General features: G+C 29.6%; 1 protein-coding gene and 1 pseudogene across 3 annotated transcripts; both read left to right on the plus strand.

Annotated features, from left to right (window-relative positions):
- Positions 1-2,009: 2,009 nt before the first annotated feature.
- On the plus strand, positions 2,010-5,721 carry LOC112728853 (transcription initiation factor TFIID subunit 12-like; annotated as a pseudogene).
- Positions 5,722-7,757: 2,036 nt separating this feature from the next.
- On the plus strand, positions 7,758-11,731 carry LOC112728854 (uridine nucleosidase 1-like). Of its 3 annotated transcripts, none has more exons than XM_025779164.3 (9): positions 7,758-7,963; positions 8,392-8,507; positions 8,804-8,863; positions 9,409-9,591; positions 9,681-9,785; positions 10,419-10,515; positions 10,604-10,711; positions 10,813-10,948; positions 11,415-11,731. In XM_025779164.3, the coding sequence occupies exons 1-9, from the start codon at positions 7,903-7,905 to the stop codon at positions 11,524-11,526; spliced, it is 978 nt and encodes a 325-aa protein (XP_025634949.1). In that variant the 5' UTR covers positions 7,758-7,902; the 3' UTR covers positions 11,527-11,731. The 3 variants fall into 3 exon arrangements, with proteins under 3 accessions (XP_025634949.1, XP_025634950.1, XP_025634951.1); XM_025779165.3 differs by having other exon boundaries at positions 7,832-7,963; positions 8,310-8,507; XM_025779166.3 differs by having other exon boundaries at positions 7,847-7,963; positions 8,787-8,863.
- The last annotated feature ends 551 nt before the right edge of the window (positions 11,732-12,282 follow it).

Consider the following 12,282-nt stretch of genomic DNA (forward strand, 5'->3'; position numbering starts at 1 on the left):
AGATATTATGTATTTATATATACACTCTAATATTATTAATTTGAAAGATTACATATATCTATCTCTTTTGTTGAAATATTTAAAAATCATGTTTAATCGTTTTAAAAAAATAATATGAGAACATTTATTTAAAATAAGATGAATATATTTATTTAAAATTTAATTTATTCATATTAATTTTAAAATAATATGAATATGTTTGTTTAAATAAAAAAATTTTAGAATAATAAGAGTATTATATCTTTTTAATTCTTTTAAATTTTTATTTTTATCATAATTTTATAATAATTTAATATTAATTTAAAAATAAAATAAATTTAAATTAAAACAAAAAATTTAATCCAAATAGAATTTAATGTTAATTTTTTTCTCTTTCCTTAATAATTAAATGATGATTCTTCTCTCTCTTCTTAATTAAAGAATACTAAAACTACAAATACGTTAACTTTTGTTTAACTCTTTAAAAAGAGTTTTAATACTCCAAACCTTCCAGGAGTATTGAATCAGGCGCCTCAATTTTGTTTGGTAAAATAGCTTTTAAAATTTAAAAATACTATAATAGACATAAATGCAAACATTAAATTTGAAAATTAGTTAACATATGAGGTTATATTAGACTTTTAAATTTTGAAAAGCACAAGCCAACTTTGAAAAGCTCTATTCTAGGTGCTTTCAAAAGTACCCCGATCTTTTAAAAGCTGCAAGCACAAGCACATGATCTTTTTGATTTACCAAACACAAAATGAAGAGCTTGAACTTTTAAAAGGTACAAGCACATCTTCAAAAAGCTTTACCAAACCAAGCCTATGTCAATTGAGTTTGGGCTTTGGCAAAGAATAATAAAGATAGAAATTAAGATATCGTGGAATAATTACTCAATATAATATCTGCATGCATATTTGGTGCATGTATACTATTTTTTATGCGTTGCTATAATGTCAAACATGATTTAGATTTTTTTTATCTACAAATAAAATAATTTAAATTATAAATATTAATAATAATTTATATTTCATCGTGTATATATAGAGCTAATAATATATACTCGGTATTTAATACGAATCAATTTATTTTTAGTAGGGTTGTTTATCCGAACCGCTACAAATAAGATGTCGTGCGGTGTAAATATTTTATGAATTTTTTTTAATGATTTTGAGTTTTTGAAAAATGAATGTGTCTAATTTAAAGTAACTAATTTAAAATTTAATTTAAACTCTAAATTCATTTGTAACAACTTTTTAAATTTCAATTTGAAAAGATAAAATGAATAAAACAATTAGTTATTTTTAGTTATATATGTTATTATTCATACAAATCGAATAAAATAGTAATAAATAATACATTAACTAGATAAATTATAGAGTATATTTTAACAATTAAGTTAGCGTATCTTTTGTAAAGATAATTTTGTCAGAATTATTATCTAAACCAATTATATCTTAACTGAAAATTGGTATCTAATTATTTAAATATTAAATTAAGTCTAAAAAATAGAAATAATCAAATAAGTCAAATAATTTGAATTGATTTATTAGTTAGTTCACTTTAAATAAATACCAATAATTTGAATTTAAATCTAATGATATTAGACAGTTATATGATGATAATAAATTTTGTGTCTAAATTATTTAAATATAAATGTTAAGAGATAAGAATTACTTTTTTATAAAAATTAAAACGTGTGTATTTTAATTTTTACAGAATCATAAAGCGCATCATAATAAAGATAGAAATTAAGTTTGGGCTTTAGAAAGAATAATAAAGATAGAAATTAAGATATCTTGGAATAATTACTCAATATAATAATATCTGCATGAATATTTGGTGCATATATAATGTCAAACATGGTTATCGTTTAGATTTTTTTATCTACAAATAAAATAATTTAAATTATAATTATTTGATTATTTATTAATAATATTAATAATAATAAGAATTAATAATTCATATTTCGTGGTATATCAATAGGCAATAGTCTTTCTTAATGCTTTTGAAATTCGGTTTCGAGTAACTGCAGCTGCATCAACCACCATGGATCCTCAACCAGCGGTCCCCACAGCCCCAACAACTACCGCCCCAACCGCTGCCGAACCCTCGCCGCCGCAACCTCCTCAACCATCACCATCACCATCACCATCACCATCACCATCACCATCACCACCACCACAATCACAACCTCCACCTTCTCCTTCTCCTTCTTCGTCTCTCCCTCCATCTTCTCCTTCAGCTCCCCCAAATCCAAACCCTAGCTCCGTACAAATCCCAACAAAACCTCCAACCCCTCGCACCATCCCCAGCCCCTCCTCAACCTCGCCACCCTCCTCCTTCCTTCAGCCGCAACCCGCCACCGCAACCGCCGCAGCAGCATCAGCCTCACTCTCACTTCTCGTCACTCCCTCCATATTCCTCTGCCGCTGCTCCTCCTCCTTCGCAATCCTCTGCCTCTCCGTCCGTTTCTGCCGCTCCGCGTGGCGGCATGGCGATCGGTGTGCCCGCACACCACCAGAGCCCTTCCCCTCCGCCATTCTCCTCTTCCTTTGGTCAGCATTTCGGTGGTTTGGGCCGAACCGAAGTTGGCATCGGAGAATCTGCCTCCAATAATGCATCTTCTCAGGTATAGGCCCCAATTTTCCCCCCAACTGTTTGGAAATTTTGGTGTAGAATCTTCGTGAAATCAATGCTGGTTTATTGATTTTATAGGCACATAACTAGTTATAGTTAGCTTGTTAGTTATTAACCGAACAGTTAAAGGATTGGTTGAGTAGTTAGTACTTAGTATTGAGTGGTAGTTGAATAGAACAACTTTGAATACACTAGTCACTGGCAAGATCAAAACTCGTAAGTGTAGTCCTCAATAATTAGAGACAGTATCGTATTAACCCTGTTTAAGGGCTAATGTATTTGGTTATTTGGTAGTTAAACACTCAAAAGGATTGATTCAACCTCTTTGTAGAAAAACAATCAAACTTAGAATGGGAAATAGTCACTGGATATAGATTGGGGAGTTTAGTTGGATAAATTTCACAAAAGTAGAATTAGGAAACAATGAGCTCTTGCTTTTCTGGGAGCATATAGAGTTGCTTGAGCTTGAGTTCCTGCATTTTACTTATATTAAAAGATTCTTTTCCCCTTTCCGTATTTAGGAAGTTGATCTAAATGTGCCCCATTCTGTTTCACTAGTTGTTTGAAATGTTTAGGTGAGAGTGAATGAGACCACCAATGCAAGGAATGGGAATGTTGGGTTCGCTTGGATCCGGATCACAAATGCGGCCAGGTGGGATACCTGCACATCAACATAGACCTGTTCAATCATCTCTCAGACCACCACCCCCTGCACAGAATAGTCCAACTACTGTTTCGCAAGTTAGTCTTTGCTTTTTCGCTACATTCCTCTGCAACTTTGTAAAAGTAAATTTTATGACTTTGAGCATGCTTGTATGCTTTTCGCTTATTTGTTTTGGTAGTTTTTGCTTTTTCTAGTCAGAGAGATAGTGGCAACGGGTTTTGAGGAGTGTGATATGTTTCAAAATATAAGCAACTGATTGATATTTTACTACAGTGATTTGTGAGTGTGCGTATAGCTATATATTAAGAATAAGAATATCTCTTTTAGCTGTTTCAACTCATGTTATTTAAGAGGATTTCTCACTTCATATGTCTTCTGTTGCAATGCCTGAGCTTTGTATGTAAACATACAGAAAAATAATGTTGGTCAGTGATTTTGCAATTTGTCATGTTTTCTTTAGAGCTTCCAAGGGCATGGACTTATAAGAACCTCATCAGTGGGAACACCTGCAACACCATCTCCAAGTGTACCTCAAAGTATGTAGTCACTTAATCAGCCGTGGTTGTCATCTGGACCACAGGGGAAGCCTCCTTTGCCGACCTCTTCTTATAGGCAGCACCCGCAGCAAGTAAACCCACCAGCATCCTTGCAGCAAAGGGCCCACATTCCTCAGCAGCAGCAGTCTACACCAACAGCATCACAGGCGCAACCATCTTTGCCATCTAATCAACCACAGGAGCATTTTGGGCAACAAGTTCCCGCATCAAGGGCTCCACACGTCCCTCAGCAGCAGCAGGTTACAAGGCTACAGGTCCCAGGAAATCAGAAACCTTCAACTCTTGTGGCTGCTCAATCCGCTGCAGCTCAACCAGGAATTCAAAGTAGATTAGCTACTGTGGATACTGATGAACCTTGTAATAGTGTTCTCAGCAAAAGAAGCATCCATGAGCTAGTAAGTCAGGTCTGCAATGCTTCTCTATTTTGTTCAGCGGATAAGTCAAAATTTGAATTACGGAATGCAATATGGCACAAGGCAGTTCAATTTTGATAATTTTACTATAAATCTGTTTGGCTGTCCAATCCCTAGTTTCATGAATGTGTTACTTTTGTTTCCTATATTTACACTTCTACTTTATTGGCAGGTCGATCCAGCCGAGAAGTTGGATCCTGATGTCGCAGACATTCTTGTCGATATTGCAGAAAATTTTCTAGAGTCTGTGAGTAAATTACCTTTAACTCAATTGTGTTCAGTGAACTGTTGGAAAACTTTGTCCAAATTTTTGCAATTCAATAAAATTTGTTAAGTCTATCTGTTATTATTGATTTATTTATTTATTTATTGTTCTTTGGTTTCTCTATAAAGCTGATTTTTTCATCTCATTTACTTGAACCAGGAGTTGTACAAGATTTCTACGATATATGCATATGAAAGTAGATCAGATATTTGGTTTTGCATTACATATTTATAGAAATAAACTAACCACACAAGCAATCTTGTCTTTTTCAGATGATCCATTTATCTTGATTCATTTCCCTCTCCTTAATACTAGTTTTATGGTTTGGACTAATGATTTTCTATCCTTTCAATAGATAACAAAATCTGGTTGCTCGCTAGCTAAGCATCGGAAATCAACAACTTTGGAAGCAAAAGACATACTTTTACATCTAGGTTAGTGATTAGAAATTTTTTTCTTGCTCAGAGTTTGGTTTCAGCACATTTCACATTTAACTCCGCATCTTCGTCTTTGTAGAGAAAACTTGGAATATGACACTTCCTGGAATAATTATCCTTCTTTTGCAGGTTGCAAGTGATATTCACAAGGAGCGACTAGCGGCTGTAAGTGTTTTTTCTTTCTTTCACTTTAATCTAGTAATTATATTTTTTACCTGTTAGATGAATAGTTGTGATTATTATTATAATTATTTTTTTTTTATTTGTTATATGTTCAACAGATGAAGAAATCAATGGTAGCAGCGGAGGCAGCACATGCTAGGGGCTCTGCTGGCAAAGCATCTGGTGGCGCAAAGGGTAGCCAGGCAAAGACACCCTTGAATGCCCTTGGCTCTCCCAACCCTAAAAACTGACGAGAGGTGCAGAGTGTTTATGTATTACAAAATCAAGGAGAAACCCCTTCGGAAAGGTAACTAAAATTTATATTGAATTGAACCAAGCAGGTTTTCTTGTGTGCATTGTAGTCACAAATGACGTTTATAATCATTATTATCTTGCCACTTGAATTGTAGTTCTAGGAATGCTTTAAAGGGGTTCTACACTTTTACTCAACCAAAATTATGGCAAGAAAAGTGTTGCTTTTTATTTCTTTGATCATGAGGAACACCATGAACTTTGAAGCATTTGAGTATTTCCAATTCCCCATCTTTTGTAAAAAAGATTTGTTCCCGTTGAATTCATGTCTTGGATCTAATTTTTGTAATTTTGTTCCAAGTGTCTTGCTCCAAGAAGCGTCGCAAAAGCTAAACTCTAAAGTCTAAAACCTAAACCGTAAATCATTCGCTACTCTTCCACCTCATGGAATCAAATCATCACAAAAGTTTATTTTATAGTATTTATTTATTTGATTTATTTCCTTTTTGTAAGCATCATATGCCCCCAAAAAGAATCTAGAAACATTTCACAACATTTGTTACCTAAAATGCTCATCATCCACTCTCCCACTTCATGGCATCAAATTATCACAAGAGTAAAAAAAAAAAAAAGATTTCTTCTAACTTGTAGTAAGCATTTCCCCATCTGTACATTCTCCTTTTAACAAATATTTTAACATTCAAATCACCTTGAAATCTTGAATAGTTTCTTCTGATTTTCTGTTCATATAAAGTAATGTTCGTACCTCATAACCTGTGTGGAAAAGATCATATATAAATAATCAATTTTAAACTTTTTTTTGTTCAACACTAAGTTTAATAAACTAATTAAAACGGATCGCACATGGACAATGTTAAACTATGGTGCACTCAAGATAATTATTCGCTGTCTAAATTATTGCTTCATTATATATTATTATAAATTTATAATTTCAAGTGGGATTGGATTGTAGGATCATTTAGGATCTCAGCTGGCATCGAAACAAAAATTGATAATTTGTACTATCATTTTTTAATTCCTTTCCAAATATTATGACACCACAAGGATCCGTAATTAGATTTAATTCTTATCTTCCAAGTCATCCTTGGCATGGAACGGCCAGAAGCTTATGCCAAAAATAAAGCAGTTAAAAAAAAAGCCAAATCTAAACGAAACTCCTATACATTTTGTATTTTGGCCACAAAACAAAATTAATTTAATTTGAATATGATCCTTGAGTTATCTGTATAAAGTTTTTTTTTTCCCACATGATGATCATAGAAATAGTCATTCATCTAATTATGTATAACTATCCCATAAAGAATTTCTTTTTACTATTACTATAATCGTCTAAAAAGTTACAAATAAATATAAAACTCGCTACACTTGCGTCAAAATTAATCTAAATTAGATTGAATTATATGTTTACAAGATATTCGACTTTTCAACTTGATGAATGAGTTGTTTCACTTTTATGCTTCTATTATGTGTAAATTAATCACATCATCAAATTTAGTAAAGCTTGAGAATCAAAAGAAAAGCTTATATTAGTTTAAGAAAAAATAAAATAAAGAAGCTTAATGTAAAAGCTGTATCTTTTCTGGGGAAAGATTATCATTAAACTTCTGAAATTCAGATAAAGTTCGTTGTCTTATCGTTAAAAAAACCAGAGAGAGAGAGAGAGAGGATTTGTTGAATGCTGACAAAGCCCATACTGTCACCAGCTCAAGATATTAATACGTTAAAAGCTTTTCCATTTCAAGACGAAAAAAAAAAACTTTTCCTTTTCGGGTAGCAATTTTAATGTTTTTTTCGTGAAAAAGAATAAATAAATTTAATTATTCTATTAATTTTTATAGTTTTATTAAATTTTTAATTAAATTTTTATATTTTTTTATTAGATCTCTATACTGTTTTTAATTTTATAATTATATTTTTTTATATTAAAAACGTTAAAATTAACATAATGTTTCTTTTAAAATATATACAGTCAAAGATCTAGTTAGATTTTTATTTATGAATACTTTTAATTTACGAAAAAATATTCAGTTAACTCTAATATTTTTTAGATTACAAAAAACTTAATTATAAAATTAAAAAAAGTATATAAACCTAATAAAAAATTCAGTAAGACTATAAGGACAAAAAAAAGTAATTAAACCTTACAAATATATATAACATTATGTTATCTTCTCTAAAATTTTAAACATAAATCTAACCTCTTGTTAAGTCCATAAATTATATTAATATTAAATCATATTTTGATAGAGATTTGAAACCAGCATCATAATATTCAACAACTAACATATCTTCACATGATTGATCTAAAGTCTGTAAAGGAAAATAAAATAAAAGGCTAGTGACCTAAGTGCCTAACTTTGTCACTACAATACATCCTCATTTTCTTTTCACCTTTTTTTTTAATTATAAATGTCACTACAATATATATATTCATTTTGCTTTGTGATACACACATACAAATCATTCCCACTTTCCTTCACAAATTATCATAAATCTCTTACCAACTCCCATGGCGAATTCTCTACTCCATGAACCCCAGAAGCTCATCATTGATACTGACCCTGGAATTGGTGAGTTCATTTCCTAATTTCTATATATATCTACTCAAAATTAATATTTCATAAATATTAGCAAATGATATATAATTTTTGGGGAAAAGATATTTTACTACACAACTCACTTATTATTAGATGGACGATGTAGTAGCATATTTGGTTTCGATTAAAAATTTGCAAAATTTCTAATCATGATTTGAGCAAAAACTTTCACCATAGTACCACTTTATATATATGATTATAAATAATTTGATTGATCCAATAAATTAGTGACTTATGTCCAATTCTTAGACCAAAATAACAATGTTGTTCTTATGATAAGTAAAAAAGTAAATAATAGAATTATTTTTGAACTTGACAGTTGGTAGACCAATTATAATATTATAAGAATCCCTCCAAATAATTGTCATGGTGAATTTTGGCCCCTTTTTTTTAATATGAAGATGATAGCATTACAATTATGATGGCATTTGAGAGTCCAGAGGTGGAGATCATAGGCATGACCACCATTTTTGGTAATGTTACCACACAAGGTGCCACACACAATGCTCTTCTTTTGGTATGTCTTGATTTATTTTTAGCCTCTAATAATTCTGAAACAGATCATAATATAAGGTGCATGTTATAGTGGTTATATCATAATGTTTTGTAATATTTTTTAATATTTAGAACTACTTTTAGTTTTAAAAAAAATGTTATGATAAAAAGGTAAAAAAATATTACTTTAATTTTAGTAACACTTTTTTAAGTGTTATAAATTTATGTAAGCATTATAACCACCATAATAATAGTTACTATAGATTTCACCAATATAATTAATTAATTATATTTTTGATAGTAAACAAAATTATGCAGTGTGAGCTTGCAGGACATCAAAATGTTCCAGTAGCAGAAGGCAGCCCTGAACCACTTAAGGTGATTAATTATATTTTATAATTCATATATTTGGATTGGAATTTCAAAAGGGATATATAATTAAGTTTATGGATCAAATTTTATACTCACGCTAAAACCCTTGATATATGGTAAAAACTCAAGTGCAGTCAACTTCATGTAAAGTTGATAGTTGAGAGCCGTTATATGAAAATTTAATTAAATCAGTCAAATCATTTAACAACTCTCAACTATCAATTTCATGTAAAGTCGACTGCATCTGAGTTTTCACCTTGATATATAGGTTTCATCCTTCAGACATCTACTTAGGTTTGCATAATATAATTTGTATAATTATTTTATTTTATTTTCCTTTTTGTTTTTCCAAATTTAAGTGAAAATGAAATATCACACCAATTTGATAATATTAAGTCTTTTATTGAATTTTGAATACTAATGTCGAAACCTTTTTTTTTTTTTGGTAACATTATTATATATATGTGAGATATAGTTTGTATTTCATCATGTCCTATTTTTATTATTTATTTTTTAGTCTTAAATAATGATTTATTATATTATGATAAAAGGGTGGAATTCCTAGGGTTGCTGATTCAATTCATGGTTCTGATGGATTGGGAAATATGTTCTTGGCACCACCAAAAGCTAAGAAAATTGACAAGTTTGCTTCTGAATTTTTAGTGGAGAAAATTTCAGAATATCCTGGTCAAGTATCTGTTCTAGCACTTGGACCTTTAACAAACTTAGCTTTGGTAATTATTGATAAGTCATTAACTAGTGAAATTTTTTATGGCCCCTGAATTTTTATTTTTATTTTTAAAAATTAACTTTTTATTTTCAGGCCATCAAAAGGGATTCTTCTTTTGCAAGCAAGGTGAAGAAAATAGTTGTACTTGGTGGTTCTGTTTTGGCCTTAGGGAATGTTAATCCTGCTGCAGAAGCAAATGTGAGTGATCATATATTATATCTATAGTTTTTAGAGTTTAATTTTGATGCACTAACAACATAAATAATTATATACGACCATTTCATCAGATTCATATATTTTAGATTATTTTTTAATTAATAAATTTGAGAATTCGTTATTTTTGCTTATATGTCAATATTTGGTCAATTTTTTTTTCGATTTAATTACTCTGTTGGTCTTTATAATTTCGTAAAATTTTCAATTAGGTCCCTATATTTTTTTCTTTTTAATTGGTCCCTGCACTAAATTTTTTTTCAATTAGGTCCCTCTTAGTAGTAATTGGCTTCATTATATAGGGACCCAACTAAAAAAAAAATTGGTGCAGGGACTCAAATAAAAAGAAAAAAAAAAGTGTAGAGACTCAATTGAAAAAAAAAATTGGTATAGGGACTCAATTAAAAAGAAAAAAAAGTATAGGAACCTAATTAAAAATTTTGCGAAACTATAGGACCAACAGAGTAATTAAACTTTTTTTTTCATAAGTATAAATTTTTTTCATATTGTCTATTAATGCAATGGGTATTTATAGGTAAATCATCATAAAAAATAAAATACACAAAAGTTAATTTGGTCAAATTTCATGTCCTCCTTATTCTATTTAATTATTTGAAGATCTATGGAGACCCAGAAGCAGCAGATATTGTGTTTACCTCTGGAGCTAACATTGTTGTTGTTGGATTAAACATTACAACCCAAATCAAATTCACAGGTGATGGGATCATATCACAATAATCAATATATAATTTATTTTCTCCAATTTAATTTGTATGGATCAATATATATTTTTCACTTTTCAGATGCTGACCTCCTTAAATTGAAGGAATCCAGAGGAAAGTATGCACATTTATTGAGTAACATGTGCAAATTCTATAGGGATTGGCATGTTAATTCTGATGGTTTCTATGGTAATTTCACAAATTATTTTGTTTTGGTGCTTTTTTTTTAAGGGACAATATATCTTTAATTTATTCATTAATAATTTATTTATTTTGTTATATGGTTTCAGGAATTTTCCTTCATGACCCTGTCTCTTTTGTGGCACTTGTGCACCCAGATTTATTTACTTATAAGAAGGGGGTAATGAGAGTAGAGACACAAGGCATTTGTGAGGGACATACAATTATGGACCTAGGACTAAAAAAGTATGATCAAATTTTTTTCTGGTCTTGAAATATGATCAAATTTAAAACTAGTTTACACTTGAATAGAGTGGGCCTTCAATTGGGCCTGCACCTACAGAGCTACAAATTTTAAATTTTAGGATTTATAATTTAAGATTTAAATAGGATTACATATAGTAACAAAGATAACTAATTTGGGTTGGTCGAGTGGTCAGCTCATTTGTCTGCTTAAGCAATTGTCAGATGTTCGAATACTAGACAAACAAGGAAAATAATGGGCATTTTGGAAAAATATATTTAAATAATTCATTCATTACGTCTAGATTAAGTCAACTGAATTTCTGATCACTTTAAATTGAGTCCTTATTTAGAGATAGAAGTGTAAGTTGACCTAATATAAGATACAAAATAAGTACAAGTATCATTATTTTTTAAATTTTATGATAAATTTTTTATTTTTTATTTTTTATTTTTTTCTTACATGCAGATGGAATACAAGTAATCCATGGACAGGTTATTCCCCAGTTTCAGTTGCTTGGACGGTGAATGTTGATGAAGTTCTTCGTTTTATTAAGGAAAGACTCATGAAATCATTATGATTCTATGAAGAATCGATCAATATATATATATATATATATATATATTAAATAATTGGAACTACTTCCCTTCTGACACAAGTTAATTGTAGCATGAGGATTTTGGACTCTAACACAAAGATGAGCTAATAATCACTTTTGAGTTTTAATGTGACAAATGACAATGAATCTTAATGTAATGACTTCTAGTGATTTTTTTCTAAATTAATATTTGTTTAGGGTCAATCAAATTTAAAAAAAAATTGACACTTACATTATTATTTGAGTGTTTGCGAAATTAATAGAAAAATATAAATAAAGAAAATGTCAAGGCTAAGGTAACCACTTAATTATTAATTATTGCAAAAATGTTGTTTAAGGTCATCATTTTTGTTTTGTTGCACTTATATTTAACTACAAAAATATTATGCGTACACACAAATTTAGACACTAACTAAATTAATCATCATGTGTATTTGTGTTTAAATATACAATCATACAAAATATATATTAAAAAATAGTTATTTATATAAAATATATATTAAAATAAAAATATATTAAAAATAAATTAAATTAAATAATATATATTTATATATAAATATATGATAATTGATTCGATAACTAATTTTTTTACGTGAACATAATAATTAATAAATGTTATTTTTTATATTTTAATGTGTTTTATATTTTAATTTATTTTTTATATGATTAATTACTTTAGTAACTAATTTTTTTGTGTAAATATAACATAGTTGATTGAAGTCAACTAACCTTAGTTCA

The sequence above is a fragment of the Arachis hypogaea genome, chromosome 12 (assembly GCF_003086295.3).
Source record: "Arachis hypogaea cultivar Tifrunner chromosome 12, arahy.Tifrunner.gnm2.J5K5, whole genome shotgun sequence".
Classification (NCBI taxonomy): Eukaryota; Viridiplantae; Streptophyta; class Magnoliopsida; order Fabales; family Fabaceae; genus Arachis; species Arachis hypogaea.

What these genes read in the sequence shown, in the direction of transcription:
- LOC112728854 (XM_025779164.3), top strand. Translation starts at nt 7,903, where the DNA reads ATGGCGAATTCTCTACTCCATGAACCCCAGAAGCTCATCATTGATACT. An exon ending in AACCCAAATCAAATTCACAG is followed by an intron (nt 10,516 to 10,603) that starts GTGATGGGATCA and finishes TTCACTTTTCAG; the next exon opens with ATGCTGACCTCCTTAAATTG. An exon ending in ATGGACCTAGGACTAAAAAA is followed by an intron (nt 10,949 to 11,414) that starts GTATGATCAAAT and finishes TCTTACATGCAG; the next exon opens with ATGGAATACAAGTAATCCAT.